Here is a 27975-nt window from a genome sequence, read left to right as displayed (position 1 = left end):
GACTATAAGAGATAGAGCTATAATTTTTTCGACAGCCTTTGTTATGTTTGCACGCAGATCAAGTTTGTTTCAAATTTTTGCCACGCCCCCTTTCGCCCCCGCAAATCAAAAAAATCGAATAACAAGCGTAATTTTAAAGCTAGAGTTGCGAATTTTGGTATATACATTAGTAACTATAGTAGTTATAATTCCTGAGAATTTGGGTGCGATCAGATAAAAATTTTGGAAGTTATTAAATAAATACTTTTGTATGGGCAAAAACGCCTACTTACTAGGGGCCTTTGTTGCTTTGGCTGACAATCTGGTATATTGTGCCGTCTAAGGTATATGCGGTACTGCACCGATATACCACATATACCAGTTGGTATATTTTTAGTATTTTTGCAGTACATTTGGTATATTTTGAGAATAATAACGCAAAATATTTTGTTTTTATTTAAAATGGGTAGCGGGTATCTCACAGTCGAGTACACTCGACTGTAGCTTTCTTACTTGTCTTTCGAAAGCATTTGTTATGCTTGCACGCAGATCAAGTTTGTTTCAAATTTTTGCCACGCCCCCTTCCGCCCCTGCAAATTAAAAAAATCGAATAACAAGCGTAATATAAAAGAGCGTAATATAGAGCTGCGGATTTTGGAGTATATAATACACAATAGTAGTCGTGATTTCTGAAAATTTGGTTACGATAAGATAAAAATTGTGGAAGTTATTAAAGAAATACTTTTGCGTGGGCAAAAACGCCTACTTACTAGGGGTTTTAGTTGCTTTGGTCGGCAATCTGGTATATTATATTATACCGAATATACCATTTGGTATATTTTTTAGCATTTTTGTATTTTTGATATATTTTGAAAAAATATCGCAATATTTTGCTTTTATTCAAAATGGGTAGCGAGTAAAGACAATAAAAACTATAGTATTAATGATTCCTGTGCTTAGCTTTGGTTGACAATCTGGTAGATTTTAGTATTTTTGTGGCATAATATTTGGTATATTTTTAAAAATAATAATGCTTGCTTTTATTCAAAATCCGTACAGTCGACTGTAGCTTTCTTACTTGATAGAATGTGTTTTTGCCTCTGCATCACTTAATTATTTCACTAAATTAGTGGTTTCTATGCCAGAAATATTTTAATTATTTAACAAATATTTTAAAAATGAATATAGTTTTCGATCTTCAATATTTACCCCTTTACTTATTCTGTTCGCTTTGATTATCGCAATTTCCTGTATAGAGACTCTTCCACTCTTCCACTTACAGTCAAGTGTGATGTGAGATACCCGCAACCAATTTTCAATTAAAGATAAACAGTGCATTATTATTCTTAAAATGTAGCAAATTATTACACCCAAAAATACAAAAATACTATTACTTCGTTCAAAAGATATGTACACAAAATATTAATTACAATTTTAATGATTCCTGACATTTGGTTAAAATCAGTTTAAACAAGTAAGAAAGCTACAGTCGAGTGTACTCGAGTGTGAGATACCCTATACTTATTTGAATAAAAGCAAAATATTGCGCTGTTAGCGGTCATTCTTAAGAAAGACTAAACTAACACTTATTTATTACAGTAAAAAGTCCAAACTGTGTATGTATGTATTTCTCAGAATAATTCTCTTTATTATTTCCACTTCCTTCCGTTTGTTTTGGTTTTTTTTTTTATTACTTAAATATAATTTTATCAGTTTTAGCAGTTTCTCATGTATCATCTTCGATTATATACTCATATATTATATATGGATGTGTCTTAAATTCATGTCATCGCGGCTTTTATTTCTCGCTACTTCATTATTATTATTAATATTTTTGTTATTGCGATTTATTATATTATTTTTATAAATTGACCTTAAAGCTATGCATTTTTATATTATTTACTCAATTCTTTGTAGTATTATGTACGCCAATTTTAGCCTTCTATATTTATATTCTCAGGATCATAAAGCTAAAACTTACATTCACGAATTTATATAAGCTTTTAAAAATTGTTGTTCTCTCTTTATTTTTTCATTGCCAATAAATCTTGAAGTCAAATAAATAAGAAAAGCAAGCTAACAACTGCAATCTGTAATAGGCGATTTACTGACATATTTCAATATTTATAAAATTAATCGAATTGAAATAGTTAGATAATTAAACACTAAGCCTACGCCCAATACCAATTGCAAATGGGTCCGTAATTTTAATGTGCTCTATACTTGTTTAATCTATTTAGCACCTTGGGCGAGTAAAGCAAAAAACTAATAAAAAATAAAAATTATTTAAATAAACATAATTTAAGTAAACATTTTTTAACATAGTAAAACTGTTTAGTTATCTTCATAAATTTGCATTGTTCCTTTTCTTTACTTTTTCTTTGTATGATTTTTACTTTTTTCCGAACCTATGTCTAATATATTTTTCTGCATTTTATAAGTCATATAGTTATTGTATTTGTTATGCCTCATTAAATATAATTAAAATAGTTAATATTCTTAGACACGTGACTATACCTCCGGCTTAATATACTATGTATTTCTATTCATCTTCAACCTAACTTTTACCGCTTTCGTTTTTCTTTAAATATATTTTGAAGTATATTCTGTTAGAGAAGATATACGCGTTTAATTACAGCTATACATTACAATACAATGTTTATTTTTCTGAATTTTAATCCGTATAAACGAGCTCAGTAGCCTTACTATTACACTTCTTTTCTACGTACATATAAACTATGTGTGGATATTTGCCAATCTGCCAAAAGTAAAATAGAATCAAATCAATTACTGAACAAGGCTGGCAATTGCAACAAAAATAAAAAATACCATCAAAAGTATTAATAAAAATCAGTGACGCATAGGATTATGTAATCATCCGTGTTTTCAGTATACGTAAATATTTACACAAATAGTTTAATTAAGTTATAATTATTTGCATTTTCACTTTTGTCTTATTAAAAACATACAACTGAAATTCATTAAAATATAACTTCAAAATCGATTTTCAAATAAAATGAACTTCTAACATTTTTTATAATGTGTAATCCATTGGTACTGAACTATTTACCTCAAGTAATGTCAATACACTTTTTTGGGTCCGTGGTTAAAAAAAGGTTGGTTTTATTCCTGTATTTCTTGTTGATTATAGTGCTTTTCTTTTTTATTTCTTCCGTATATTTAAATATTTATTTTAATGCGTACAATTTTACTAATTAATTTTAAGGGTTATTGAATTATGATATACAATAGTATGTTTTTGTTTTTGTTATTTTCAGTTGCAGAAACGTCAAATTGCAGAAATGTTAAATTTAAAAAACTAAATGTTTATTCAAATTAACTTTACTTATTTTTTTGAGTACAGTTCATATTTACCTCTTACTATACAATTTATTATTTATACAATATATATAAGACCGCTTTATAATATTACTATTATTATTAAGATGAAGTAGCTGGTTTTGTACAGTTCTTTTAATGTTTTTTTTTCGACTTGTCTATCGAAACATTATTTATTGTTTGAATATTTAATGAACTTCTGAGATAAGTTTCCGCATTAACTCGAGTTGTTGGAAAAGGCGCCTTCATTTCATTCGAATGAACTTTGACAAGATTGGATGACGCAAACTAATCCACAGGGTCACCTAGCTACCCAAAACACACTAGCCAACACTATATGTATGCTATTTTATTGCCCCTAAAAAAGATCTACACTCTTGTGTCTTTTATGGATGTTCAACATTTGAACGTGGACGTTGTCATTAGCGTGATATGGATGATGCCTTCATGCAAGTTCTGTTTGTGTTAAATTAATGTTTTAGTTCATTTTCTTAAACAGTTGTGTACCAAAAAAAAGATAGGTTTCTGTAAAGTTGTGGTATTATTAATTTATCAAACCAAAATTGTTTAGTTTTTACTTTTATTTATATTTATATATATATTTACGTTTTTTTGTGTGTATTTTCTTTTCTTTTTTTGCTTGTATAATGTCTAATGCTAACAACAAAAATTAATAGCTATGTGTTATTGTAATTCGTTTTTTTTTATAAAAGTTATTGCTAAAAGGAGAAAAGCAAAATTTAAAGATCTTTTTATGTATGCCCGTTATTGTTGTGTTTTAATATAATCAAAGAAAAACTAAATAACGCTTAAAGCAATAAGAACTTATACGCTTGGCCATTATGCAAATCGGATATTGCTTCGCCAATTATGAATACAGAATGGACAATATTAAAACTGTTTATATTATAAACCAGCAAAATCATTCAGTTAACTATATATAACATGTACAATTTTTGCATATATGTATGTATGGTTGTATGTACGAACGAATTATTTATCAAAAATCAATTAATGTCGGTGTTGGGACCAAATTAAATTAGAATTATAAATTGAAATCACACATCTTGCACTACACTTTGCCTGCTTTAATTTACTAGATAATTATATATTTATCTTATTTATTACATTTCAATCGCTCCTCGTCCCATTGCACCATGTTTTCCTGTTTTATATTGTTTTCTTCAAGATTCGCAAAAGGTTTAGAAAGCGCAATACATAATCTGCCCAAAAGCAATTTTTACATTTTTTTTGCTTTTCTTGTTTTACTCATTTCTTTCATTTCAATGTTCTTTTTTTTGCATTGCATATACATACATTAATTAATTAATCAATAATTAAAAATTATGAAAAGAACTTTTCTATATGTGGTCGTTTTATTTTTGCTTGTATTTGCCATTCTATTAATTCGCTTTCTACACATACAACACATTACGATCCCAAATTACACAAGTTTTCTCTACATAAAATTTATCAGTTTTCGTGTGCATTGTGCATCTAGTTGTTGTTTGTGTATTCTTGTTGTATGATCCAAGCGTTGTGTTGACAAAAAAAGGATCGAATTCAATAATTTTGCAACTTGCATTTGGAATAACATTTAAAGGTGCATCATAATCGCAGTTTGTAGTAATGTTACAGGTCACAGATTGACAGTTGACAATTTACGAAGCAGCTAACGCGCTAATACGCGTCTGGTTCAAGTCTTTGTAGTAGTTATTTGCTGTTGGTGCTGATGATGTTGATATTGCGGCGATTATTGTTGCTTTTGCTCTCGCTACTGGCTGCTGATTGATGTTGCTGTTGCCCTTGCTATTGCTATTACTGATGATGCTGCCTTCTACTTATGTTTGATGTTCCGCAATATTGATGTTGTTGTAGTAGTTCCTGATGTCATCGTTTGTTGCGTGGTATTTGGTTAACGTTTCTGTACTATTGTTTCTTGTTATTGTTCGCATTATTATTAAATTACAATTATTTATAGTATATATATATATATATATGTATATATACATATATATATATATAGATTTGTGAGTGTGTGTGGGTGTGGTGGTGTATTGAGTTTTGCTATATATTGTTTTGATTTGTTGTGGGGTTGCATTATACGTATACATACATATACATATATATACTATATAATAACGAGCAGTTATTTTGCGGTTACTGTTTCTGGCACAATCTATCTGCAAAAATTCAAATCTTCTGAATTTTCTCGCCAACTACAACCGGGTTATTGCGCCGAATTTCTTGTGCTCCATGCTCTCTATAGTCGAATGTGCAATTATGTTTATCAGAGTATCGATGTACGGCACAGTACAACCCGCCACAGCGACATTGAAAACCTGCAGATTAAAAATAGGTCAATTGCAAATCTGAAACATTCATTTACATTCATCAATGTAAACTTACCTGTAAGGCCAACCTTCTTGCGGCATTCGCCGCATCGGTTCTTCTTCTTTTTGGCATCCTTGTCGTCCTCCTTATCCTTATCATCCTGCTCACTTGCGGTGCCTGATGCTTGTGCGGAAGTATTTGGACCAGTCGCCGATATGATGGATTCATTATTTGATTTGGCAGCTGCAGCGGCTTCCTCAGTGATTTTCTATGTAAATGCAAATAAGATTAAAAACATTAAGATAATAACCAAATCTGAACTTCAAATATATATATTAGTTTATTTTGCAAAATGTTGACGGATAAGTATGTTATTCTATACATCAAATACCCTGCTATTTATTAAATATGTATGTAAAATCTAGCCCCAAGTTTTGTGTGTATCGATCGTATAGTGTTTACCCGTTTCTTTAGGACTTTTACATCAACTTGGGCAAACTTTGAACCCTGCAAACATTTGCCATTTTGCAAAAAACCCGTATCTGTCGAACTTTCATCGCTGCGGTTGTTTAAATCATTCATTTGGCGCTTTCGGCTTCCTTTCTGTTTCGACTGATCAGATTCATCGTTACTTGTTTTATCCATGATAAAAGTCTTCTTAAATGTTTCGCTATATTAACGCAGAGGGAGTGATTTGTTTTTGCCTTTTATTGTTGGCGTAGATCTTGTAAGGTTCGATGGTAACACGAGTTGACGACCGCATGTGCCAACCTTGATACGCGGTTTATTGACTTTCTGGCCTGTAATTGAAGTTTTCGTTTTCTTCCCTTTTAGTTTTCGTTCGGTGTTTAGCTCAACGTCTACTATTGTACCGTTTTGTTGCACGACGTCTCTTTTGAGGAAAGTGCTGCTTTTGCACAAATTTATTTTGGTGCCAACAATGTTGTCACCACTCGGCGGTTTTCTCTTAAATTTGTTAATGCGCTTCTTCAGCAGAGCAGCCCCAATGCTTAAAGACTTTTTGTTGATTTGACTAGACGGAAACGTATGGACGATTGCCGAAAATTTGACTTTACGACCTTCGACAATCTTAGATTTGGCCCCGCCCTTTACATTTGAGGATACGATAAGACCAGCAGGTTTAAGAGTCAGTAAATTCTTCTTGACTTGGGACGTAGATGACACAATCTTTGCTAGATGGGCACCATAACCAGACACAGAAGCCACACCGGTATTTGCCTTACGGGGTGCTTCCTCTGTTGAGGAAGAAATGGTGGAAGTTCAGTGGACGTAGTTGAGAAGAAGCGGTGAATTAAACGCGTTTGCATATTACAAATGAAGCGAGAAATATTCAGTACCCTTAAGTGTGCTGCCTGAATTTAAGACGGATGCTAATGCTCCAGCTGCAACTCGGGATGGATTCGATTTGGAATGCATCCTACTTTTAAAGGAGTGCGGTGACCTTTCACCACCAATAAAGTTAGCTTTCATTCTAGTTTTAGTAATTGAAGAAGTTGCACCAGTGTAATCCGATATCTAATGGGATCTACAACTACAAAGACTATTCATTCCGTCTACTTGGAATCAATTGCAGAAAATTTTGAAATTTAGCTTAAACTTAATTTTAAGTAATTTGAAATTCAAATGAAAATACCTTTCTCAGCAGAGATTTGACAATTATTTCCATACGTATGTTTAAAATATGTATTTCCAGAAAAATTAAAAAAAAAATATTGTCATGGAAACAGTGCAGAGCAAGCTTTTCGCTGGATTTTGTCGATTTGTGGCTATTTTCAATAACAGCAAAACGGGTCGGTATTATTCTAGAAACAATTATTAATATCGATATACAACTACATTCAAAAGACCAACTATGACCACTTAACGCCACGACTTTATTTGCTTATAACTTTGAGTGCTGACGAATTGCAGCGATGAAGTATCAAAATATTTGTTGAGAATTATAATGCTCATATGGAATATGGAATGATTTTCAATTTTACAATTACAATATGCAAGTGCAAGGTAAATACAAAAACAAGTATGAAAGTTACAGTGGAGTGTGCTCGACTGTGAGATACCCGCTACCCATTTTGAATAAAAGCAAAATATTGCGGTATTTTTCCCCAAATATACCAAAGTATAAATATACTAATAAATATACCAAACGGTATATTTGTTATATCGATATAGTACCACATTCAAAATATACCATAAACGGCACAATATACCAGATTGTCGGCCAAAGCATCTAAGCCCCGTAGTAAGTAGGCGGTTTTGCCCATACAAAAGTATTTCTTTAATAACTTCGACCATTTTTATCTGACCACAACCAATCAGGAATCATGACTACTATAGTTATTATTGTATATACCAAAATTCGCAACTCTAGCTTTAAAATTACGCTTGATTTGCGGGGCGGAAATGGGCGTGGCAACAATTTGAAACAAACTTGATCTGCGTGCAAACATAGCAAATGATGTCGAAAAAAAATTATAGCTCTATCTCTTATAGTCTCTGAGATCTAGGTGTTCATACCGACACACAGACGGATATGGCTAGATCGTCTCGGCTGTTGATGCTGATGAAAAATATATATACTTTATAGGGTCGAAGATGCCTCCTTCTACCTGTTACATACATTTCCTGCCGGTACAAAGTTATAATACCCTTCTACCCTATGGGTAGCGGGTATAATTAGGTTAGCTTTATCGTTTTGGTCTGCCTTCATCTAATATCTACTGTATTCTTAATTCAAGATTTCATACTCGCAAAAATCAATAAACGAATACAAAATAAGTGTCGAACTATTTTTGTATACTCACAAAAGTAAGAAAATGGGCAATGATTCGAATTACCTGCTTAGCTCCGCCGTAGGCAGCCTGCAGCGACTCGTGGCCAGCTTGGCCCAGACACACAATTTAGGAGACAAATAACGCTTTTTATATTTTACACATACAAGTTGCTTACACTTTTAAAACGAATAAATTAATATCCGAAAAACATTAAATTTTTGACTGATGGATCAATATAAAAATCAGAAACATCAGAAAACTTGCTTGGCCTACTAACAACGGCGTCAGAGGCCCACTTAAACCTTTTTGTAAAGCATATTTTACATTCGGTTGCATTTGACTTACCTCTTTTACATCATTATGTGACTGTTGTAAGCTCTGAACTGTGGGCTGTGCTGTGTTGGTTGTTGCAATGGCCGGATTGAATGTGGGGCTAGGTTGCGGGCTTGGAACTGAGACAGGTGTGCTGCTCACAGGTGGCTGTTGCTTTTTTCTAAGCGAGTCCTGCACATATAGTGATAGTGATAGCGAAAGAGCGAAAGAGAAAATATAAATTAGTCAAGAACATTAATATCGAATGAAAATCGTTTTTACCTTGTAGCAAACTGAACATAGGCCATCTGTAGCTGGATTGCCATAAAAACCACATCCAGAGCGGCACATGGGTTGCATTGGATTCGATTCACGTTCCATGCTGGTTGGACCAACTGTATGTGTGCGTGAGATGTGATGGTCTTTTACTATATTTTAGGAAATATTGCTGGCGTTGTATAGTTGCGTTTATTTCCTGTTGCAGCTTCGATGTCAACAAATCCTTGACTCCTTTCACCGTGATGTGTTTCTTTATTTTTATGTATAAAATGTTCAGATTTAACCAACTTCCGTCTAAATAATTTGGAGTTTGTTGTGTGCTTCAATTCGTGACAATATGTTCATTTAATGGAAAAACTGCAAATCAAAAATTAAATATTATTAGATATCACATAACAAAAAAAAAAAACGAAGTATAATATATACGAAATCATTTTGTTTTCCTGATAAAAGCCATTATATTGGCATTTTTCATTAGGGAACATACAGTAATATATCGCATAAAAAACACCGCCGCGTTCGTATTAAAATATACCACATTACTACGAAAAGACTAAGAATATACATGTACACATTCAAAATATACCAGAGTTTAAAATATACCAGATTGTCAGCCAAAGCAACTAAGACTCCTAGTATGTAGGAGTTTTAGGACTTTAGTAATTAGTGCACCTCCTAAAAATCGACTTCAGCCTCAAAATTAGGCTTGAAATTCGTTTTTTGTCGATTTGCGGGGGAGAAAGTGGGAGTGGCCAAAAATTTGTAACAAACTTAATCTGCGTGCAAACACAGCCAGTGCTGTCGAATAAAATTATAGTTCTATCTTTTATAGTCTCTGAGATCTAGTTGTTCACACAGACGGACGAACATGGCTATATAGTCTCGGGTGTCGACGATGATCAAGAACATATACTTTATAGGGTCGGAAATGTCTCCTTCCGCCTGTACATAGTTATAACACCTTTCTACCCCTTTCTTTTACATTGAAATACCGACAATCGTAAAGACAGTCGAGAAGCACTAAAGTGTTGTATAATAAGAAAAGTGGCATCTTGTGCCAGAGATTAGACAGGATAGGCGAAAATAAAAAACGCATTAGGCGGCCCATAATATTCACGATTTGCAATGCAAAGAAAAAAAAATGAGCACATTTATGGTTAATATTTTGTTAATTTACGACAAAAATACGAGCTCATTGGTACATCGCAAATAAAATATCAATAAGTATTCAATTTTTTTTCACGGTCTTACTATATAAGATTTTATTGTGACTAACATATTATTTTTGTTCGATTACATAAATTGTTTGAATAACTGAGTACGATTTATGTTTAAGAATTTTTGCAATTAACATAGCTTATGCTAGATGATAAGTCAGTATTCGAATGGCAAATACAATTATTACATTGGGATATAAATTTATCAATGATAATTAATGCAAGACGTTATATTACGATTTTTAATATGTCTACGAAAATTTTAGTCGATTTGCTTTATAAATAAAAAACAAAAATATAATAAAATTATTTTTTTTTTTCATATGTAATATGATATACATATATGACATGTATAGCAACTATATATAAAAAGGTATTTATTTAGTTGATTGTCTCCTGTTGCGGTTTAATTATAAACGAAAAACAGCTGTCTATTAACGATAGACTCTCTGTCCCGTTCTTTCTCTCTGGCACTAATGGCAATCGTAAAAGGTTTAGCTACAAATACAATACGCACACACATGCATAAATCAACTCCCCACACAACAACTGGAAAACAAGTTTATATCGTTGAGCAACCTACAAAGCGAGAGAGATAGAGAGCTGTTGTTATTGAGAAACAGTTTTATGCATATACACAAGCACATAAGCATGCATATGAGTACATACATATGTATATATTTTTATATATAAAAGAGCGTCTGCCTGGAACTCTTAAAGCCTATGTCAGTCGTGTGCTAAACCATAGTGTACAATAATGCACCAAGAGAGAGTATGTGAGTTTGTTATCTGTGGTACATTGGATTTTCATAGCATTCATTAGTAAACTACAAAAAAGTAAAGTTTGTGTCGTATCAGTCAAACGTTTGTATGTGTTTATCCTTTTAAGGTAAACTGAATTTTATTGTTCTTTTTTTTATTCTGATATTAAACCTGAAATAAAGATTTATGTGCTGTTGACCTTTACTTTAAATAAAAATGTTTACAACAGCTAAGAGAAAAAACGGGATGATGCAAGTAATCAAACGGATATAGCTGATAGAACTCGAATAAAAAATATCCGGTACCCGCCAATTAGTTTGCAATTAAATCATGTTTGCTCTAATTTCCAAAGAAGGCGAAGGGAGCGTAGCATCCAACATTTAAAATATACTTGATAAACGCAATATGTATCGATCTTCTTTTTCAACGGGCACCCAGTAACACTAACAAGATCAAGAAATCAATTTGAATTTTCGTTAGCTGTTATTATTTTGTAAATGAAACAACAGAAAACAAGTAGCAGATCAACAGGCGCAATAATCAAATAGGTAATCCAGACTTAAGAGTAGTTGGCAAAATCAATTGTCTTAGGGTTCTGTTAAATAATTGAAAATTTACGGAAGCTCTTGCTATGTAATTTTTTGAATGAACTAATAGTGCAATTATATTCGAAGCAGGTGTCAATGTGAAGGATACCTGATCATACTTTGTAATCTGAAATTATAAGTGTATGTACCGATGTAGAAAGTACAATTCAAGATAGATAAACCGCAAAGGGCATAGAACGAAAGGAGAAAATTTAATTTTGAATATTCAATAGAATTGTCGTCGGGCGTTAGTGCTATTTTTATTAAAGCAATAAGAAACGAATAATCTTGCATACAATAAGTGAAATGAAGCAACTGACTTCATAGTTGTTTATTAGATTATTTTTATAAAGTTCAAAATGTAAAGTCACTTTTAGTTATGCATTACCGACTCTTTAATAAATGCCTAATGTTATAGAGAAAGAGACAAGAAAACAAAAGCGGAAGCATCTCAATTTAACTATTGAAATATTTTTTTCGACTGTTGAACTGCTGTTGATATGCTATTGAACTTTGCAGCGACTGAAGGTTAAGACAGGGACAAAAACCACACGTCAAAAGTGTGAGTATGTTTTTCTTTGTTTCTGTTTCCCTCTCTTTCTGTCCATCAACAGAGAACTGTTATGCTTAAGTCATCTTCGTGGGAGTCATTGTGAATATGATGTACTTCAAGAGTACATCATGAGAATATTCTTTAACTTATACATTGCGGTTCACGTACTTAGTATATTTATATGTACACATGCACATATGAGTACATTTTTCATTCGAACAAGACATTAAATGCACGCGGGAGGCGTCGAAAAAGACAAAGGCAATCAGAGCGAGAGGAGGGCAAAAGACTACAACCCAGAATACCAAACGAATCGAAGTGACGGGAAAGAGACAAAGCATTGAAAGACCGCAAAGAAAAAGCAAACATTTTCAAGATTCGCTTTTTAGCTTATTAAATTGGACGTATCAGCACTGCGACTGTGAAAGACGGTGCCTATAGCTGCCAAAGGTATTCGATCAGTGAATATTCTTAATCTCAATAGTATAAAAGCTGACATAGATTTAAAGATTCCAGAATATGCTTTTTGTGACGATTTGTAAAATCCTTTTTAATATTTTTACTTACGTTGTAGTTGTAGGCCTCACGTGAAATGGGTCCAGGGATTAAGCTGTAAGAAAAAATATTCGTTGATTATCAAATTTTAACGATTTTTTGATATATGTATATGAAATACGCAAAACAATAATAATACCTCTTGTTCCCATACATTTTTTCTATTCTACTAGATTTAAGATTATTACTTTTACAATTTTGCATGACTAGTTGAAAACCTAGCTTTGAATCTATTCGGTCAACTACCATTTGCTTTTATAATATTAAATATTGTGCTACTAAACCACGAGAGTGGTTTGGGTCATTTTAGAATAGATTCTTTATAGTTTCTCTTCCTTTTAACAAAAGAACATATACATGGATAATGGCAAACATATATATTTCTTTTTGTATAGTAAGATCAACGCGGTGGCAATAAGCTCTAAAAATAGCGACAACTAAGAGAAGTATTTCCTAAATAATAGGTTATTCTCGAAATTCGCTAATATCGCATCCGAGAACATCAAATACATACTCTTCATTCAGAGAATGTTCTTCGATCAACGATATTGAAATGAGCTACTTGAAAAGCAGGAGATAGGGAGGGGCAGGGAACGAACACTGTTTGCGCGCGACCTAAAAGCAAAACAACAAAAATTAGGTCGTGGTTGTATTTATGTCGTTATGACAGAAACTGAGCGCGGAACGTAGAGAGAAATCGGACTGAAACCGAGCATCTGACAGCGACAACAGCTCACATATGTACATTACTTTTTTGTATGTTCAGTGCTCTGGGTGACAGACATAGAGAATGAGAGTGAACGGCAAACAGCGAGAGCAACTTGTTCTCATATAAAAAACATTTCACAATATACTTAAGAATAATAAAAAGCAAGAACTAAAATAAACATATAATATGTGTAAAAATGTATACATTTATTAGCATATGTGTTGATGGCACCACGGAAAATGACTTGTTTGCATGTTTTTATTTCATTTCAATACCTTTGCATAAACATATGAAAAGATATGCAAGTTTTTATTTGAGAATAATGTACGAACGAGACGAGTTCCCTATCGATTTTTGCAACAAACAAGAACAATCTGCTCAAATTTTGTAAGTTATAGAAAGAGCAATTGATATGAACGAAAGTGTGAATATAATTAAAAAATAAAATTTTGTCATGTGCTTTCGTATTTATGTTTTAGTCTAAGACTAAACATAGATGAATCGGAAAAAGGGTCTAATTAGGACTTCCTCGAACAACATATTTAAGTGCTCGAGTGTGATCAAGTGTAATAGTATAATAATTATTTCACCGATCGATAAAATAGAAATTATATCCAAATAGAATAAGTTTTAGGTAATATGTACATATGTCCAGAACAAACTTTACGATGTAAGAACGACCCAAAATCCAAGATAGAGATAAATAAATAAGACAAATATTCTATGGCATAGAATTGGTCGATAGATCGTTCAATCAATTTGTGTTGACTTTCATACAAGACAAAAATGTGGATTATTCAACTCAAGTCCAGGGCTTCACGAACGTGCTTCTATTTGAGATTCATATGGCAAGTGTACATGAACAAAGCGTAATAATGTTAGATGAAACCTAACCGATTGAAACCAGCAAGCAGACTCGAAGCACGCGTATAATGCTGTAGAGCATTGGCAGAAGTTTTAAAATATATGTTCAGACCTTTTAGCTATGTACTAAAAACGAGTTCACTCGATTAATCCCCATTAAGAAAACTTTGTGGAAAATTTAAATTGTAAGAAAAAAATATGTATATTCTTACAGTCCTGCAATTCAACTCTGTGTAGTAAATATTTTATTTTCATTGTAGCGTTATGAAATAAGTTGCAAGCGAATAGAAAATGTAGCGCTTATTAAAAGCAAACCCACATAAAATAGAACCACATTGTTAATAAGTTGGAGATTATTCGTGTAAAGGAAAGAAATTTTTACTATGACTCGACAAAATTCAAGTAAACAACACCCTTGAATACAAACAAATATGAATACTCTACTCTATAAATGCGATGACTCATGTGGTGAATTGTAAAGTGAACTCACAAGTTTCTAATCGCGAATTGCATTATCATTCACACATACAAAAAGTAGATATTTAAATGACCCGGCGATAATTCATTTGCTGCTCATTATGAATCTACATATATTCTTGTGTGAGTTTGTCTACACAGTGAGTATACGTATATACAAACATCTACACATGCGAATGTAGTTTTAGCGACGTCCTTCGTGACAAAGACAAAAGTCAGTCTTTTTTCGATTTTTTTTCTTGGCAAGGGAGAAATCAGTTGGGAGAGAAGCCAAATTATTTGTAAAAGACGTTCATGTTAATACACTAAACAAAATTATTAAAGCACAGTTTTAACATTTTCCTAAAAAAAAAATAGTGTAAAACTACTATAGTCCCGCATTTATTTGTTCACTCATATATATCTGTATACTTCTGTAAGTGTTCACAGTTATATTTTTATCCAATCCAAGGGCTAATATATTAGCCCTTATATTATAAATATATTTACGAAGGTTGAAATCGAGCCGAAGTAAACCTATATATTACACATATGCACTTGCATCTGTGTCTGCTTACTTTTCCAACACTTATTTGAACTGGCCTTAGCTTTCGTTTTTCTTACTTTAACAGTTATTTATTTATTTTATATTTTTCTTGACATCAACGACGACGAATGTATAAGCACCCATATAACATTTATGCGAGCGAACATGTGTGCGCTTGTGTTTGTGAGTGCAGAGAGAGTGCTGAAAAACTGTGGTGAACTCAATACTGCGTTCGTGTTGAAATTGTGCTGTTAATGGTATGGTGAATAAGCGCGCGTGAATTGCACGACGACGTAGGCGAAAATTAAACAATTTTTCCATCAAATAACTAAAATACTTTAACAATGCACTTACTTGAAAGTTTGCTTTTGTTGAGTTTTACATTCAATGTTAACAAATGGTTAAAAATATTTAAAGCGAAGTGGCCAGTTTTTTTTAAATCACAGTTGTAATGATTTTTTATGGTTGTTTTATCTTTTTTTTTGCTTTTCACAAGGTATATGTAAAAATTGCTAAAAAAATTATAAGCTTTTTTTGTGGAGAACTTCACAGGGCGGTGGCGAATCTAAATATGATATTTATCACAAATTTATGGTTAACTTCTTTTTGATTTCAAATAATGTAAATTTTTCTTGTACACAACGCACACGACGACGACGATGGCAGCAGCGCTGGACGCGCAGTTATTATTGCGTTGCGTTTTATTGGCGTTCAATGATTATTTGCAACAAATTATGCCAAATCAACACGAGGCGCACATCAACACACACACACACACAAAGCTAGCCTGCACACGTAGAGAGAGGCACAGCACACTACGCGTGTATTATTTTTTTGTAGATGACAGTTGTAGTTGCAGCAAAGCCCAACGTGGATTTGATCCTCCAAACCCGATGTGAAGTCTCCAAGGTTCAACGCACGAATGAAACAATAAAAAGCAAAGCGCAAAACTCTCGACCAAAAATGAAACTTGCTCTGTTATACTCAAAATGTAATGTTATTGGGGCAGCAGACACTGAACACGCAAAGTGTTGCTGGTCATTGTAAATTTGATTTTTAATATCATTTACTTTTTTGGAAAAAATTTCTGCTCTATGAAGATGTAATAATGTATATTATGCATTATACATTTATACACTTTAGTGTAAAAAGACTTTTTAAAGACTTTGCTCTTTGTCGTGGGTATGCAGAAACAGAGACAGTGTTAAGAAATAGCACATATTTACATAGTGTGCATACAGATGTAGACGGAAGTGAGAGCACAACAGTATGAATGCGAACTAAAGAGAACTTGTCTATCTATGGTGAAAAACAGACTAGGAAATATTCTATACAATGGATGTATGGATGTGAGTGAATATATTCATACACATGTACTCACACATACGTATATATGTACATATACGAAGAGATGTACATGTATCTTGTATTTAGTTCGCATCAGTGATAAAATAACTACACAAGGTCTCGTGGTGTAGTGCAAAATTCTTATTGTTAAATAACAACTTTATAAATATACACCACACCAGACGACTCACAGCAATAAAAATGGGAGCAAAGTTCATAAGAGAATAAGCAAATCAAGAGAGAGCAGTCTTCTGAAGATGAACATTGATATAAATGCGACTATAAATCAAAGTTGCACTCAGCAGTATATTTACATATGTACATACATATGTATGTATATCCCATTTGAATACATATTTACTAATCAGTTGTAGGTTTTACATTCAATCATATGTAACTGACTTTCTAACATGGTACTGTCACATTCAAAGCGAAGATAATAAAACCTATTATTTAAATTGTATCCACAACTGCGCCTTTACATACACATATACATATGTGTGTGCACTTAAATAAATAGTTATATACCTATGCATTTGTATGGACGTATAAATATATAGATATATACTGACGTATGGAGTGTCATCTCAACTGTTAGTTTACATTTTTAAAATTGCTGTGCACTTTACAAACTAACATTTATTTACGTTGAGATGTTGAGTTGTTGTTTTAAATGAGGCGACGACACAATTTCAACGACGCCATATTGTAGACACACGTAAACTCTGCGAGAGAGTGAGCGAGAGCCATATTGAGAGCGAGCAGTCGCTGTTGCTGTTTTGTCATGCTGTTGTTGAGTTTGCCATTGTGTTTTTTGTTGCTGCGTCATCAATGCAAACTGCGCACTTAAAAAAAAAAAATAATTTTCATTTTAATATCTACTTTATGTTAGCCTATATGGAGACTATATAAAATCCTATTGAAAACATGAAAAGCGTCTATAGTATGAACATATTTACATATGTACATGTATATCTATTTACATGCATATGTCATATACATAAGTAGTTGCGTTTCGATTTTTGCTAAGACAGGCACACCACACATTGTGATATTGTACCGTCACGTTGGTGTGGTGAGTTTCTCTAGACAGGTTAACATTTTTGCTGTCTGCAGTCTGTAATTTTTGTTTTTCGCTTAACTCGTGAGGATTTTGTTTATTCTTTTTTTTTTTACCCTATTGGTAGACTAATATTTATACATATGTACTTATTTTAAGTTATTTTTGAATATTTTTGAAGGCAGTAAACGTAGTGTGTACTATGTGTGCATACATACATAGGTAAACAGATAAAGTATTTTGAAATACTTTATTTGTACATATGTATGTATGTATTGTAAATAAAATTGATGTATACATACATATATATATATATATATGCTTTATGTCGATTATAATGTTCATTTACTCTTTGTTAACCTTGAGACTGTGGTGTGTACATAAACACCAATTGAAATGTTAACATTCATACTTATGTATGTATGTATGTGTCCATGTTAACGAACTTTATAAAGTTGTTGACAATCGCACTCTCACGACGCTTGAGCAAGGTTAACAGCTTACAAAGAAATAGAAAAATACAATAATCATATTTTGCTTCCACATTCGTACATCAAATGTACATGCATACATACTTATGTATATATGTATGTACGAATGTTTTTACAAGCAATTAATGATCACAGCAAAGCTTTAAAATAAGTAACTAAGGATATACATACATATGTATGTATGTACATACATACTTGTTTACTGCATCAGCTATGTACATTTGCAAATACATACATATATGTTTGTGTGTAGTAAAGAGCAATAGCACCAGGAAAAATAATTTCCTGCTTTGTACACTTGCATTTAAACCCATACATTTGTACCTCTTAATGTATGTATGTGTATATTTATGAATGTTTCCATTTAACCAACGACAGCTGAGACCATTAAGAGGTGAAGAGAATGACAAAAAGGCAGCCAGAGAGAGAGAGAGAGAGAGATCGTGCAAGAGCATAAAATATGAGCAGCAATTGATTTCAACATTTGTGTGTCGTATAGAAAGAAAACAAAACAATGTTGAATTGAGCAAAGTCAGCCATTTGGCAATAATAACAGTTAGTCACCATCAGAGCAGCAAGTGAACGTGGTGAAAAACTGGCTTGCCCTCACAAAACAGTAGGTGACAGCGAAATATACATATATACTTATATACATACATATGTACAATTGTATATGTATATACATATGTATTTATTATAAGAAACAAAATTTAGACAATTATATTAATTAATAAGTACATACATAGTTAAATTTTTCAGACATAATGATGGCATATGCCATATACATATGTATGTATGTAAGTGTGTATGTACTGTGCATCTACGCAGTAGCATCGCGGGGGTGTTTTACAGAGATAAGCAGCGCGCCCCACGCACAACGCAGCGAAGTGTTAGCGTCATAACATTACAATGTTGTAAAGCGGAAAGAGGCTAGCGTGCAATGTTATTTGTCGTCATACCATTATTATAAACATGTATGTACATACGCATGTATGTATGTAAAATTCAGCTGAGATGTCATCATTTGTGATGAGCTGGTGGTGCGCGTTTCCTATAGAAAGTAACTAGTTCCTACTATATACACTTCGTAAATAAACTCATTAAACTTAATAAGCGTGCTACAATAACAAGTGCTGTAATTGTAAAATCTAGCTGCTCATACGGATAGACGGACACAGCTACATACATATATCGTCCACAATGCTGACGCTGATCAATAATATGTACATACATGTATGTACTTTATGGGCTCCTTTTCTATGTAACATTTTATGCCGAAACCCTTCTACCCTATACGTAGCTTGTATAACAAATTTGTAATAACAAAAAGGAAAGAAATTAAAAGCGGTATACTGTTCAGATACGTTTTTTTCATCATTGAACTCGAAGTAATGCTGGATAACAAAAGAGCTAACTAAACTATTATTAACAAAATGTTTTAAAAACCCATATATTATATTTTGTATATATTGTATGGTAATTTTTTTACTATCAAAATGAATAATTAGTACAAATGATCAACAAATGTAATGAGTTTGTGTTTAACAACATCATAAGTCTGTCATTTATGTGTTATAGCCATATATTACACAAGGTGTCCCATACGTACCAGTCTATGGGTGACCTGTAATTGCTACACTCTGGATGATTGGAACTTGCTGGTGGGTTGATGTCGCAATAACACTGTACCAAAATTCTTTAGTAAATTCGATAGTGGCTTACAAGCACTTCGTACTAAATTGATTTTGCAAATACATATACATAAATTGTATATGGAATGTAAAGGAGAGAGTTAAAAGAGTAAGCTCTTTAAATGCGCATGCAACAGAAGTGCTATTCTGTAACTATGAGATGTGCAAAAGAATGAGTTTGCAAAATATTACAAAGACCAATTGTGTCTGCAGCTGCTAATTAGTAGTAAAGCAATAAATATGAAATAGTGTAATTATTAGCTTTGTTATTATACAAAAATTTTAATATTAAGAACTTAAAATCGCTGATCAAATTTGCGTTCGTTACCCGTTATTTCGGTACCAACTTTCTTTGTATTTCATATTGTTCTTGGTTTTCTTATCATGTTGTATAGTATGTTGAAATAATTAATCAAAAAATTTCATAACGAACTTTATTATTTTCATTCGACAATAAAAATATTCGTAAAAATGTGATAGGGAAAATAGAAATTTTGTTGATCATGCATTGAATACAAATTATTATTTGGCGTTTGCAGTTTGCTTATACATATTTGGAAATATTTTGTAAAAATCTATTTTTTTTTCAATTTGATCCCTTCATAATGCTCAAGTAGTCTTTTATTTCACATTTCAGAAAAAGGTCTGTAGGTAATACGAGGTGCGATATGAAACACTTTTATTTATTTATCTTAGTTAAATTTAAAACGAGGTTTTTTTTGTATATGGTATACAAATAGATTTCGTTAACACACAATTATGTTTAAATACATATATAAATATATATTTAAATATATATTATTGTGATACATGGACGGATTGATACTTATTGCTTAATATAATAAATGTATAATTGTTTTTGTTTGTTATAAAGGTCGTTTAGGCACTTGTGTGGGTGTGGTGAAAATGCTTATACAACTGAAATGTACTCGGATAATTTTTATGTGGAATGCCGCTATGAACCTTTTAGATGAATGAAGCTCGTTGTTTGATGTTGCTGTATGCAGTTATTACACTGGCGCATGCATTGTTTATCCCACCGGCATTGTGGACACAGTACTGTGGGGCGTTGTCGGGCGAGAGCCAGCCAATGAGTTGGCTGTGGATGCGTGCAGTGAAGCCATTGTGCCCATCTGGAATCAATATGATCAGAATAATGATTGAATAATATAAATTATCCTTTGTGAATACTCACTCTTAAGTGTGCCAGATCTTCAAGTTTTGTCAAATCCACTAGCTCGAGGAAAAGTGAATAGACAACTGCCCAGCCATAGATAGACACTAGACAAAATATACTCCATAGCAGGACCATAAGAATGTTATAGGCGAAATACAAGTCGTTCACAATGGCAAAGAAGATTAGAGCCAAGGCGCGCCAAACAGTGAAGATAGCAAATGTCCACAGCCATGGCAACACTTTGCGTTCATATTCCTGCATAAAATTGACGTTAGTGGAAAATGCAAGATCATTCAAAATATATGTTTACGAATGCTCCAATATTGAAATATTTATATTATAATTTATTTTGACTAATTGAATGATTAATTCAATGTTGTTACCCGTCGGCTTAATAATTGTTTTTGTGCTCCAAGTACTTGTCGCTTATAATCATAGGTATGAGTGAAATGAAAATGAAATTCTCGACATGCGAAATATCTAGAAATATGTATGTGTAGAAAACTTACCTTGCGTAAAGCCACGCATAGCAGAATACTGGTAACAAAGTTGATGATCGCCAAGATTAGAGAGAATAAGGCGAACACAATGAGCATGTTGCGCACTAAGAAGAAAATATTGTACAATCTCTCGTGTATTTGCACTTGAAAGTAAATAGCTACCATGCTTGTTGCCAACATAGACAAACTCATATGATATGATATAGTAACCATAATGGGTGGATCCTGGGGCAGCCATAGCATAGCAGTATATATCGAATATAGTAGAGCCAATGGTGAACAATGAGAGAAACTGTAAAAGTAAAAAATTTAGTTACTAAGCTACATATTTCAAGAGGCTTGGAGTAGATTCATCTTACAACAGCAAACAGTCCTATTAGCATGGCACCTTTTTGTATATCAATATATTGATTGTTCTTGAGCAGTGGCCTTTGATACCATGGAATGCGCACGGAGCGCGTGGATCTCGACATCTTGGAGTGCAAATTAGTAGACGATCTGTTCAAGTAAATTAAGATTTGAAAACCTTATTTAATTGGGAATAACCAAAATCACTTACCTTCCCGTCGCATGTGAATACACCGAAGGATTCGAGCGATAAGTGGAGGGCGTTTTACGGCCATAGTTCATTTTGAAGTCTTTTAAGTAACGTCACACAATTAATACTGTAAAAACATAGATGTTACGTTATTAATTATGATTCCAATAGATTTCCACACGGGCGTGTCTGTTTAATTTGATTGAACTTTTCTATTTATTTTTTTGGGCGTGTCAATTCAAACTCAAGCCTAGCTTTGAAAATTAAAGTGTGTTTTAGCAGAACGCAAAGCAAACGTCTTACGAAACGATAATTCAGTACATGCCATGTGGTATTCATGATGTTTTATTTTAATAGTTAGAAATTTTGATTTACATTTTATATTCAAGAAATTCGGTCGCCAAGCTACGCATCAACAACAAATACACTGACTGAATCACAAAAGTGTTACCCATCAAATCGTGCACAGCGTTGATTTGGCATGCTCCACGGTGGCACAACTGTTGCTCATCAGATGCGCATTTGGTGGTAGACACAGTCGAATGCGAATGGCAATAACAACAGCCGTTTGTTTGTGTTCGTTGTGAATAGCAAAACTATTGTTTTGCTCATCCAAACTCAATCATATGAATAGAGAATACGAATAGTTTTCAATGTTTGTAACATGGCATTGCCGCGCATAACAGACTATGAAATTCTTGAAAAGCTTGGAGCAGGCAGTTACGCGACCGTTTACAAGGCTCGTCATAAAGTAATTTATTGCCGATAAATTCTTGCCTAGAATTCTTTGTACATATGTATAAATGTTATTTAATCTTTTATAGAAACAGCGAACTTATCATGCCATCAAGTACGTGGAAATGTCATCGCTGTCACAGAGCTCCCGCGACAATTTAATTACGGAAATTCGTCTTTTGCGCGATTTAAAGCATAAGTACATTGTGACACTTCAGGACTTCTTTTGGGATGACAAGTAAGTTCTCAAGCAAATATGTCCTGCCTTAATTATTCTCAATGAATGTGTATATTTAAGAAACATTTATATCCTACTGGAGTACTGCAATGCGGGCAACCTGTCTGCCTTCATAAGAACCAAGAAAGCGCTGCCCGAGAGCACTTGCCGCTATTTTCTACGGCAATTGGCAGCTGCCGTACAATACTTGCGAGCCAATGACATTTCCCACTTCGATCTTAAACCGCAGAACCTTCTACTCACGCGGGGTACCAATAATGTATCTCTAAAGGTAGCAGATTTCGGGTATGTATATCTGGGAAAATGGGGATTAAATCTCGAGTTAGGCGCAACATGGGTCTCTTATGGGTATTTCTGGGTTATGTTTTATTAGGAAACTAGAAATGATCCGAGTTTTCTTGGTTTGAGCCACCTCTTCCTATATCGGAAAAAACTTACATTTCGATTTTGACTAATTTTAATTTATAATTTTAAGAGACCCATTTCGTTAAATAAGCAAAACGTAAAAACTGTGTAACAATCATTACCAAACTAGATGTGTATTTAATACTGTTATCAAATTTCTACTAACAAAATTAAGAAACAATTTTTGCGGCACTACTTTGAACTTAAGATGCGCTGACCTTGGGCATGATAAAAATCAACTTTTTTCGATTCAAAAATTCAATACGATTTATCTTAACAATATATTTTTCTTCTATGAGAATCTTCAAAATATTGCAAAAACCAAAAACAATATTTTCTGGAATTGAAAAAAATTGTAAAACATTTGAAAAAAATATTTAATGTGCAACCTGTAAAAAATGCGAAAAGTTAACTTATTTATAGTTCAAATATGTTGCGTTTATTATTTGCAATTGTAACCGTAAGCTCGACAGAAAATTCAAAATTGAATGGTGAGACGCATGGAAGTCTGCAGTTTTGTATCTTTCAAAAAAAGTCGAGATACCTTCTACAAAGGCATTATGTATAGATTGTAGCTCGTATCATTTGGGTTGTGATTCAATCAATGATTCAAGAAAACTAATTTGTATATATACATTAATAGTGTTAGGTCTATTCGCAGTATTTTGTTTGTTCACTATAGCAAGGTCGAATCATTGAAATGATTAGTAAATAATAAAAAAATATTTGGCTCTATAGCACTTTTTGACAAGGTAAATATAATTTTCTAAATCTGTCTTTATATTCATGAGAATACTCTCGTATTAATCGAACATTTAGAGATTAATGGAATTGCGCACAAACGGATCCAAGTTATATTGAAAGTCAAGTGGACAGTCTTTATAACTTCAACTATGTGTTTGCTTTTAGATTTGCTCAACACCTAAAATTGGGCGAGTTGAATGAACAGCTAAAAGGCTCGCCACTTTACATGGCACCAGAAATAGTCCGGAAGCACAAATATGATGCCAAGGCGGATCTCTGGAGTATTGGTGTCATTCTGTATGAATGCCTTTTTGGTAAAGCCCCCTATAGCTCGCGGTCCATAGAGGAGTTACTGCTGCGCATACGCAATGCTGAACCAATTGAACGGCCAGCAAATGCACGAATCAGCAAGGAGTGCGACGACTTATTACGTCGCCTTTTGGTGCACGAGCCGGTGGAACGTATCTCGTTTGACGATTTCTTTGCGCATCCATTTTTGGATCTGAAAACATTCCCCACGGATCAGACACTGAAGAAGGCTGTGGATTTAGTGACTCAGGCAGTTGAACACGACGAGAAGCATAATTACAAAGAGGCTTATTATCTATACTGCAGCGCACTCCAATATTTTGTGCCACTGATCACCGAGGAATCAGATGCAACTCGACGGCAAGCTTTGCGCAATCGCGCTTTAGCATACATGAAGCGTGCCGAGGAAATTAAGAATGTCATTATTGAGGATGAGTACAAACTACTGGCCCAGCGCAATGGAAGAATAACCACAGCTCTGCCATACCTAACGCCATCACGTGCCGAAACTGGCCACGAAGATGGGTCTGCGACGGAATCTAGTCAAACCAGTTCGTCTCGCATAATCGAAATGTTTGAGCCTGATGTGCGATACAAGCAACTTTGTGAGTAGCTTATATAAATATATATTTTAATGGATACTCTATTGATCTTATTCATGTGTTTAGTTGCCCTATCGAACTCGAGTCCGTCCCTGAAATCTGGTCTGGAAATTGGGCGCCAGGGCGAACTTTACCTCTACGAACGGAAGTTGGATGCTGCCTTGGAGTCATACACTTCTGCACTGGGTATTCTGGTGCCTTTTGTCAACAAGGAACCTAAGGGCGAGCGACGAAATTTGTTGCTTCAGCAAGTAAGTTTAATTTTACTTTCAATTAACCATTCATTGTAATCATTTCATTTTTGGCAGTTGGAGTTTTGGATAAAGGAAGCCGAGAGCATTAAAAGCATTTTGAGCGCCAAGAATTTGGACGAGGAGGAACAAAAATTATCTACGGTACGCAGCTGTAGTATTCAATAAACGTATAAAAACCATTTACGCCTCTTGCGTATTTGTTACGAGTATTTTTCTAGAAAGAAGTCAAGTAGTCTAGTTGTAAGGTGTTTCGAGTATTTATTTAGGTGTATAATGATCAAAATTTGTTTGTTTTTAAGGTCTCTTCGCAGAACCACATTCCAAAATTGCCATTTTCACGATTACATTTGCATATAAGGCCTCACATTTATTTGTTTTTATGCATAGTTTTTGGTTCAATTCAAAGTGCTTAATCAAAGATTAGTAAAACTCATTAAGTCGTTAAGGAATACAAATATATATATAAACATATTAAATAAAATGCTAATGAACTGATAACCAGTGTATCCTTAAGTGGCTGCTAATCAATTGCCAATAGCAAAAATAGCGATACAGAAAATACTTCATGTAGACTCATGGTATAGAAAATGGGTTTAATTGTAAATCTGAGCGGATCGCGATCGACAAGAACAACATTTATTATCACGGACCTATCGTCGCACATAAATTATAACATTATCGCCTTAACGTTAGGCAGTTAACGTTTTGGCTATAAAAGGTGCAGTATAAAGAACCAAAGAGACCATAACCATATTATTGTCTTGGCGACGAAACAACATGCTTTGGGGAACGAAGTGCGCTTTGCCAGTCCTGATACTGGCCATAGTAGCTATTGGTAATATCAATGTTCATGCTGCACCTCCAATGGGTCGTGTTGTGAACGGCACTGATGCCAATGTCAATGATTATCCTTTTGTGGTGAGTTAATGAGCTGAAAAGTTAAACTTCCGAATAGATGTTAACGTCGTCCATGTCATGCTCGTTCACAGATCTCATTGCGCGGATCAACTGGCTCGCATTCCTGCGGTGGGTCCATTGTTTCCAACCAGTTTGTAATGACAGCAGCTCATTGTGTAGCCGGACGTACCGCTTCATCACTTTCTGTGCAATATGGCGTGACGAATATCGCTGCGAAAGGACCCAACGTGGTTGCGGTTAAGCGTATAATTCAGCATGAACTCTACAGTCCATCAGACAACTATGCCAATGATATTGCGCTAATCCAAGTGGCCGAGCCCTTTGAGTTTGACTATAAAACTGTTGCCCCGGTTCAGTTGCCGACACTTAATTTTGCAACACCCCAGGTTGAGGAGGGAGCGGCTGGTGAACTTATTGGCTGGGGACTGAATGCGGTAAGTGCGATATGATGTGTTGTGAGTCAACTGTAACTTAATCCAGTTTACACATTTATAGACGGGTGGCACAATTCAGACAACATTGCAGAGGGTTGGTCTCAAGATTTATTCCGATGCAGAATGCACATCACGTCACAACGGAGCCACTGATGGTCGTTACCACATTTGTGGTGGAGTCGATGAGGGCGGCAAAGGACAGTGCAGCGGCGACTCCGGAGGTCCTCTGATATATAATGGCCAGCAAGTTGGCATTGTGTCTTGGAGCATCAAGCCGTGTACTGTCGCCCCCTATCCAGGTGTATACTGCAAGGTGTCTAGCTATGTCGAGTGGATTATAAAGAATCAAATAATATTGCCATAGATACGTCAAATAAATGTCCTCATGACCTTATTTTTCAAAGCCTCTAGTTCGCTCGATTGAAATGTTGGAAAACACTTAAATGCTTGCCATTTATTATTTGACTTATTATAGATCTTGAGTGATGTTGTAAATCTATGTGACTTCTATCATCGATCATAAATAATGTTTTTATCGGTTAAGCGCCAAAAAGCTTGCACCTGACTATGAAATCACAAAAAGATGAACACAACATGATTAGGTTACAAAGTTGCAAAGTTGTATGTGGATATAGTTTGGATTAAGATTAAGCATTCGCTGCGATTTTATTGCTCAGTAAATGCCACATCGGAAATCGAATAACGGAAATATCAATATCTAAATAATATATTAATATAATCTTACATGAATGGAGACAAACTTGTTGAAATCTGATAAAATGAATTGAATTGAATTTGAATTGCGTTTTACATTATTCTCATACAATTTGCAGTGATTGACCTGTGAAATGTTTTCTGTTCGGATTTCTATTTTCAGCTTATGTTGGATAGTTTATCTCAATTAGATTGTCGCCTGAAAGTGGTAATATAAAGAATTTAAAACTGCCAGTCAATGTCAGAACCTAAAAGCTTACATACATCATTTTATAGCAACTTGTCCATCAGTCTGATACAGTTTTGAATGCTCGTCATACAACAGACATGTTCGATAAAAGCCGAATGTTTTCTGTATACTAACAGCTTTATAACATTGCAGTATTACGAGAACAACATTTGTACTATGCGCTACACACAAGTGAATAAACTTGGCATAAGTTCATAGAAAATTAATTTTCAGTTACGAAGTACAGTATACAAATAAAACGAGATTGAAAAATGAAAAATACATACATAGTTTAAACTTA

The 27975-nt window shown here is 33.8% G+C and overlaps 4 protein-coding genes across 8 annotated transcripts; 2 read left to right on the top strand and 2 right to left on the bottom strand.

Annotated features, from left to right (window-relative positions):
* Nucleotides 1-1596: 1596 nt before the first annotated feature.
* LOC132785276 (AN1-type zinc finger protein 6-like) lies at nucleotides 1597-16219 on the bottom strand. 3 transcript variants are annotated; one of them, XM_060791288.1, is made up of 6 exons: nucleotides 15643-16219; nucleotides 12725-12767; nucleotides 9042-9395; nucleotides 8793-8951; nucleotides 5728-5920; nucleotides 1597-5660 (listed from the first exon to the last, which is right to left on the bottom strand). In XM_060791288.1, exons 3-6 carry the CDS (start codon nucleotides 9138-9140, stop codon nucleotides 5512-5514), a joined length of 600 nt encoding a protein of 199 aa, XP_060647271.1. In that variant the 5' UTR covers nucleotides 9141-9395; nucleotides 12725-12767; nucleotides 15643-16219; the 3' UTR covers nucleotides 1597-5511. The 3 variants fall into 3 exon arrangements, with proteins under 3 accessions (XP_060647271.1, XP_060647272.1, XP_060647270.1); XM_060791289.1 differs by lacking the exons at nucleotides 8793-8951; nucleotides 9042-9395; nucleotides 12725-12767; nucleotides 15643-16219 and adding exons at nucleotides 6115-6908; nucleotides 8511-8671; XM_060791287.1 differs by lacking the exons at nucleotides 1597-5660; nucleotides 5728-5920; nucleotides 8793-8951; ... (1 more) ...; nucleotides 12725-12767; nucleotides 15643-16219 and adding exons at nucleotides 6308-6908; nucleotides 7011-7313.
* Nucleotides 16220-20662: 4443 nt separating this feature from the next.
* On the bottom strand, nucleotides 20663-22570 carry LOC132785275 (uncharacterized). 2 transcript variants are annotated; one of them, XM_060791285.1, is made up of 7 exons: nucleotides 22468-22570; nucleotides 22114-22219; nucleotides 21914-22052; nucleotides 21717-21846; nucleotides 21564-21658; nucleotides 21073-21309; nucleotides 20663-21010 (listed from the first exon to the last, which is right to left on the bottom strand). In XM_060791285.1, exons 2-7 carry the CDS (start codon nucleotides 22182-22184, stop codon nucleotides 20909-20911), a joined length of 774 nt encoding a protein of 257 aa, XP_060647268.1. In that variant the 5' UTR covers nucleotides 22185-22219; nucleotides 22468-22570; the 3' UTR covers nucleotides 20663-20908. The 2 variants fall into 2 exon arrangements, with proteins under 2 accessions (XP_060647268.1, XP_060647269.1); XM_060791286.1 differs by lacking the exon at nucleotides 22468-22570 and adding an exon at nucleotides 22418-22436.
* Nucleotides 22571-22663: 93 nt separating this feature from the next.
* Nucleotides 22664-25877, top strand: LOC132785270 (serine/threonine-protein kinase ULK3). Of its 2 annotated transcripts, none has more exons than XM_060791280.1 (7): nucleotides 22664-22843; nucleotides 22917-23065; nucleotides 23126-23350; nucleotides 24830-25128; nucleotides 25192-25376; nucleotides 25434-25520; nucleotides 25679-25877. In XM_060791280.1, the coding sequence occupies exons 1-7, from the start codon at nucleotides 22757-22759 to the stop codon at nucleotides 25790-25792; spliced, it is 1146 nt and encodes a 381-aa protein (XP_060647263.1). In that variant the 5' UTR covers nucleotides 22664-22756; the 3' UTR covers nucleotides 25793-25877. The 2 variants fall into 2 exon arrangements, with proteins under 2 accessions (XP_060647263.1, XP_060647262.1); XM_060791279.1 differs by having other exon boundaries at nucleotides 22665-22843; nucleotides 24380-25128.
* A 241-nt stretch (nucleotides 25878-26118) lies between these two features.
* On the top strand, nucleotides 26119-27134 carry LOC132785274 (chymotrypsin-2). Its single transcript, XM_060791283.1, has 3 exons — nucleotides 26119-26297; nucleotides 26369-26731; nucleotides 26793-27134. The coding sequence occupies exons 1-3, from the start codon at nucleotides 26157-26159 to the stop codon at nucleotides 27093-27095; spliced, it is 807 nt and encodes a 268-aa protein (XP_060647266.1). The 5' UTR covers nucleotides 26119-26156; the 3' UTR covers nucleotides 27096-27134.
* The last annotated feature ends 841 nt before the right edge of the window (nucleotides 27135-27975 follow it).

The sequence above is a fragment of the Drosophila nasuta genome, chromosome 2R, assembly GCF_023558535.2.
Source record: "Drosophila nasuta strain 15112-1781.00 chromosome 2R, ASM2355853v1, whole genome shotgun sequence".
NCBI classification, from domain to species: Eukaryota; Metazoa; Arthropoda; class Insecta; order Diptera; family Drosophilidae; genus Drosophila; species Drosophila nasuta.
This window is presented reverse-complemented; position numbering and strand designations above follow the sequence as displayed.

Bases quoted from the DNA above. Each gene is read 5' to 3' on its own strand.
- LOC132785276 (XM_060791287.1), bottom strand. From the start codon at position 7,143: ATGAAAGCTAACTTTATTGGTGGTGAAAGGTCACCGCACTCCTTTAAA. The intron at 6,909-7,010 runs GTACTGAATATT...CTTCCTCAACAG, and splicing joins TTCAGGCAGCACACTTAAGG to AGGAAGCACCCCGTAAGGCA.
- LOC132785275 (XM_060791285.1), bottom strand. From the start codon at position 22,184: ATGAACTATGGCCGTAAAACGCCCTCCACTTATCGCTCGAATCCTTCG. The intron at 22,053-22,113 runs GTAAGTGATTTT...TTACTTGAACAG, and splicing joins TATTCACATGCGACGGGAAG to ATCGTCTACTAATTTGCACT. The intron at 21,310-21,563 runs GTAAGTTTTCTA...AATTTTATGCAG, and splicing joins TATGCGTGGCTTTACGCAAG to GAATATGAACGCAAAGTGTT.
- LOC132785270 (XM_060791279.1), top strand. From the start codon at position 22,757: ATGGCATTGCCGCGCATAACAGACTATGAAATTCTTGAAAAGCTTGGA. The intron at 25,129-25,191 runs GTGAGTAGCTTA...TCATGTGTTTAG, and splicing joins TGTGCGATACAAGCAACTTT to TTGCCCTATCGAACTCGAGT. The intron at 25,521-25,678 runs GTACGCAGCTGT...TTTGTTTTTAAG, and splicing joins AGGAACAAAAATTATCTACG to GTCTCTTCGCAGAACCACAT.
- LOC132785274 (XM_060791283.1), top strand. From the start codon at position 26,157: ATGCTTTGGGGAACGAAGTGCGCTTTGCCAGTCCTGATACTGGCCATA. The intron at 26,298-26,368 runs GTGAGTTAATGA...GCTCGTTCACAG, and splicing joins TCAATGATTATCCTTTTGTG to ATCTCATTGCGCGGATCAAC. The intron at 26,732-26,792 runs GTAAGTGCGATA...ACACATTTATAG, and splicing joins TTGGCTGGGGACTGAATGCG to ACGGGTGGCACAATTCAGAC.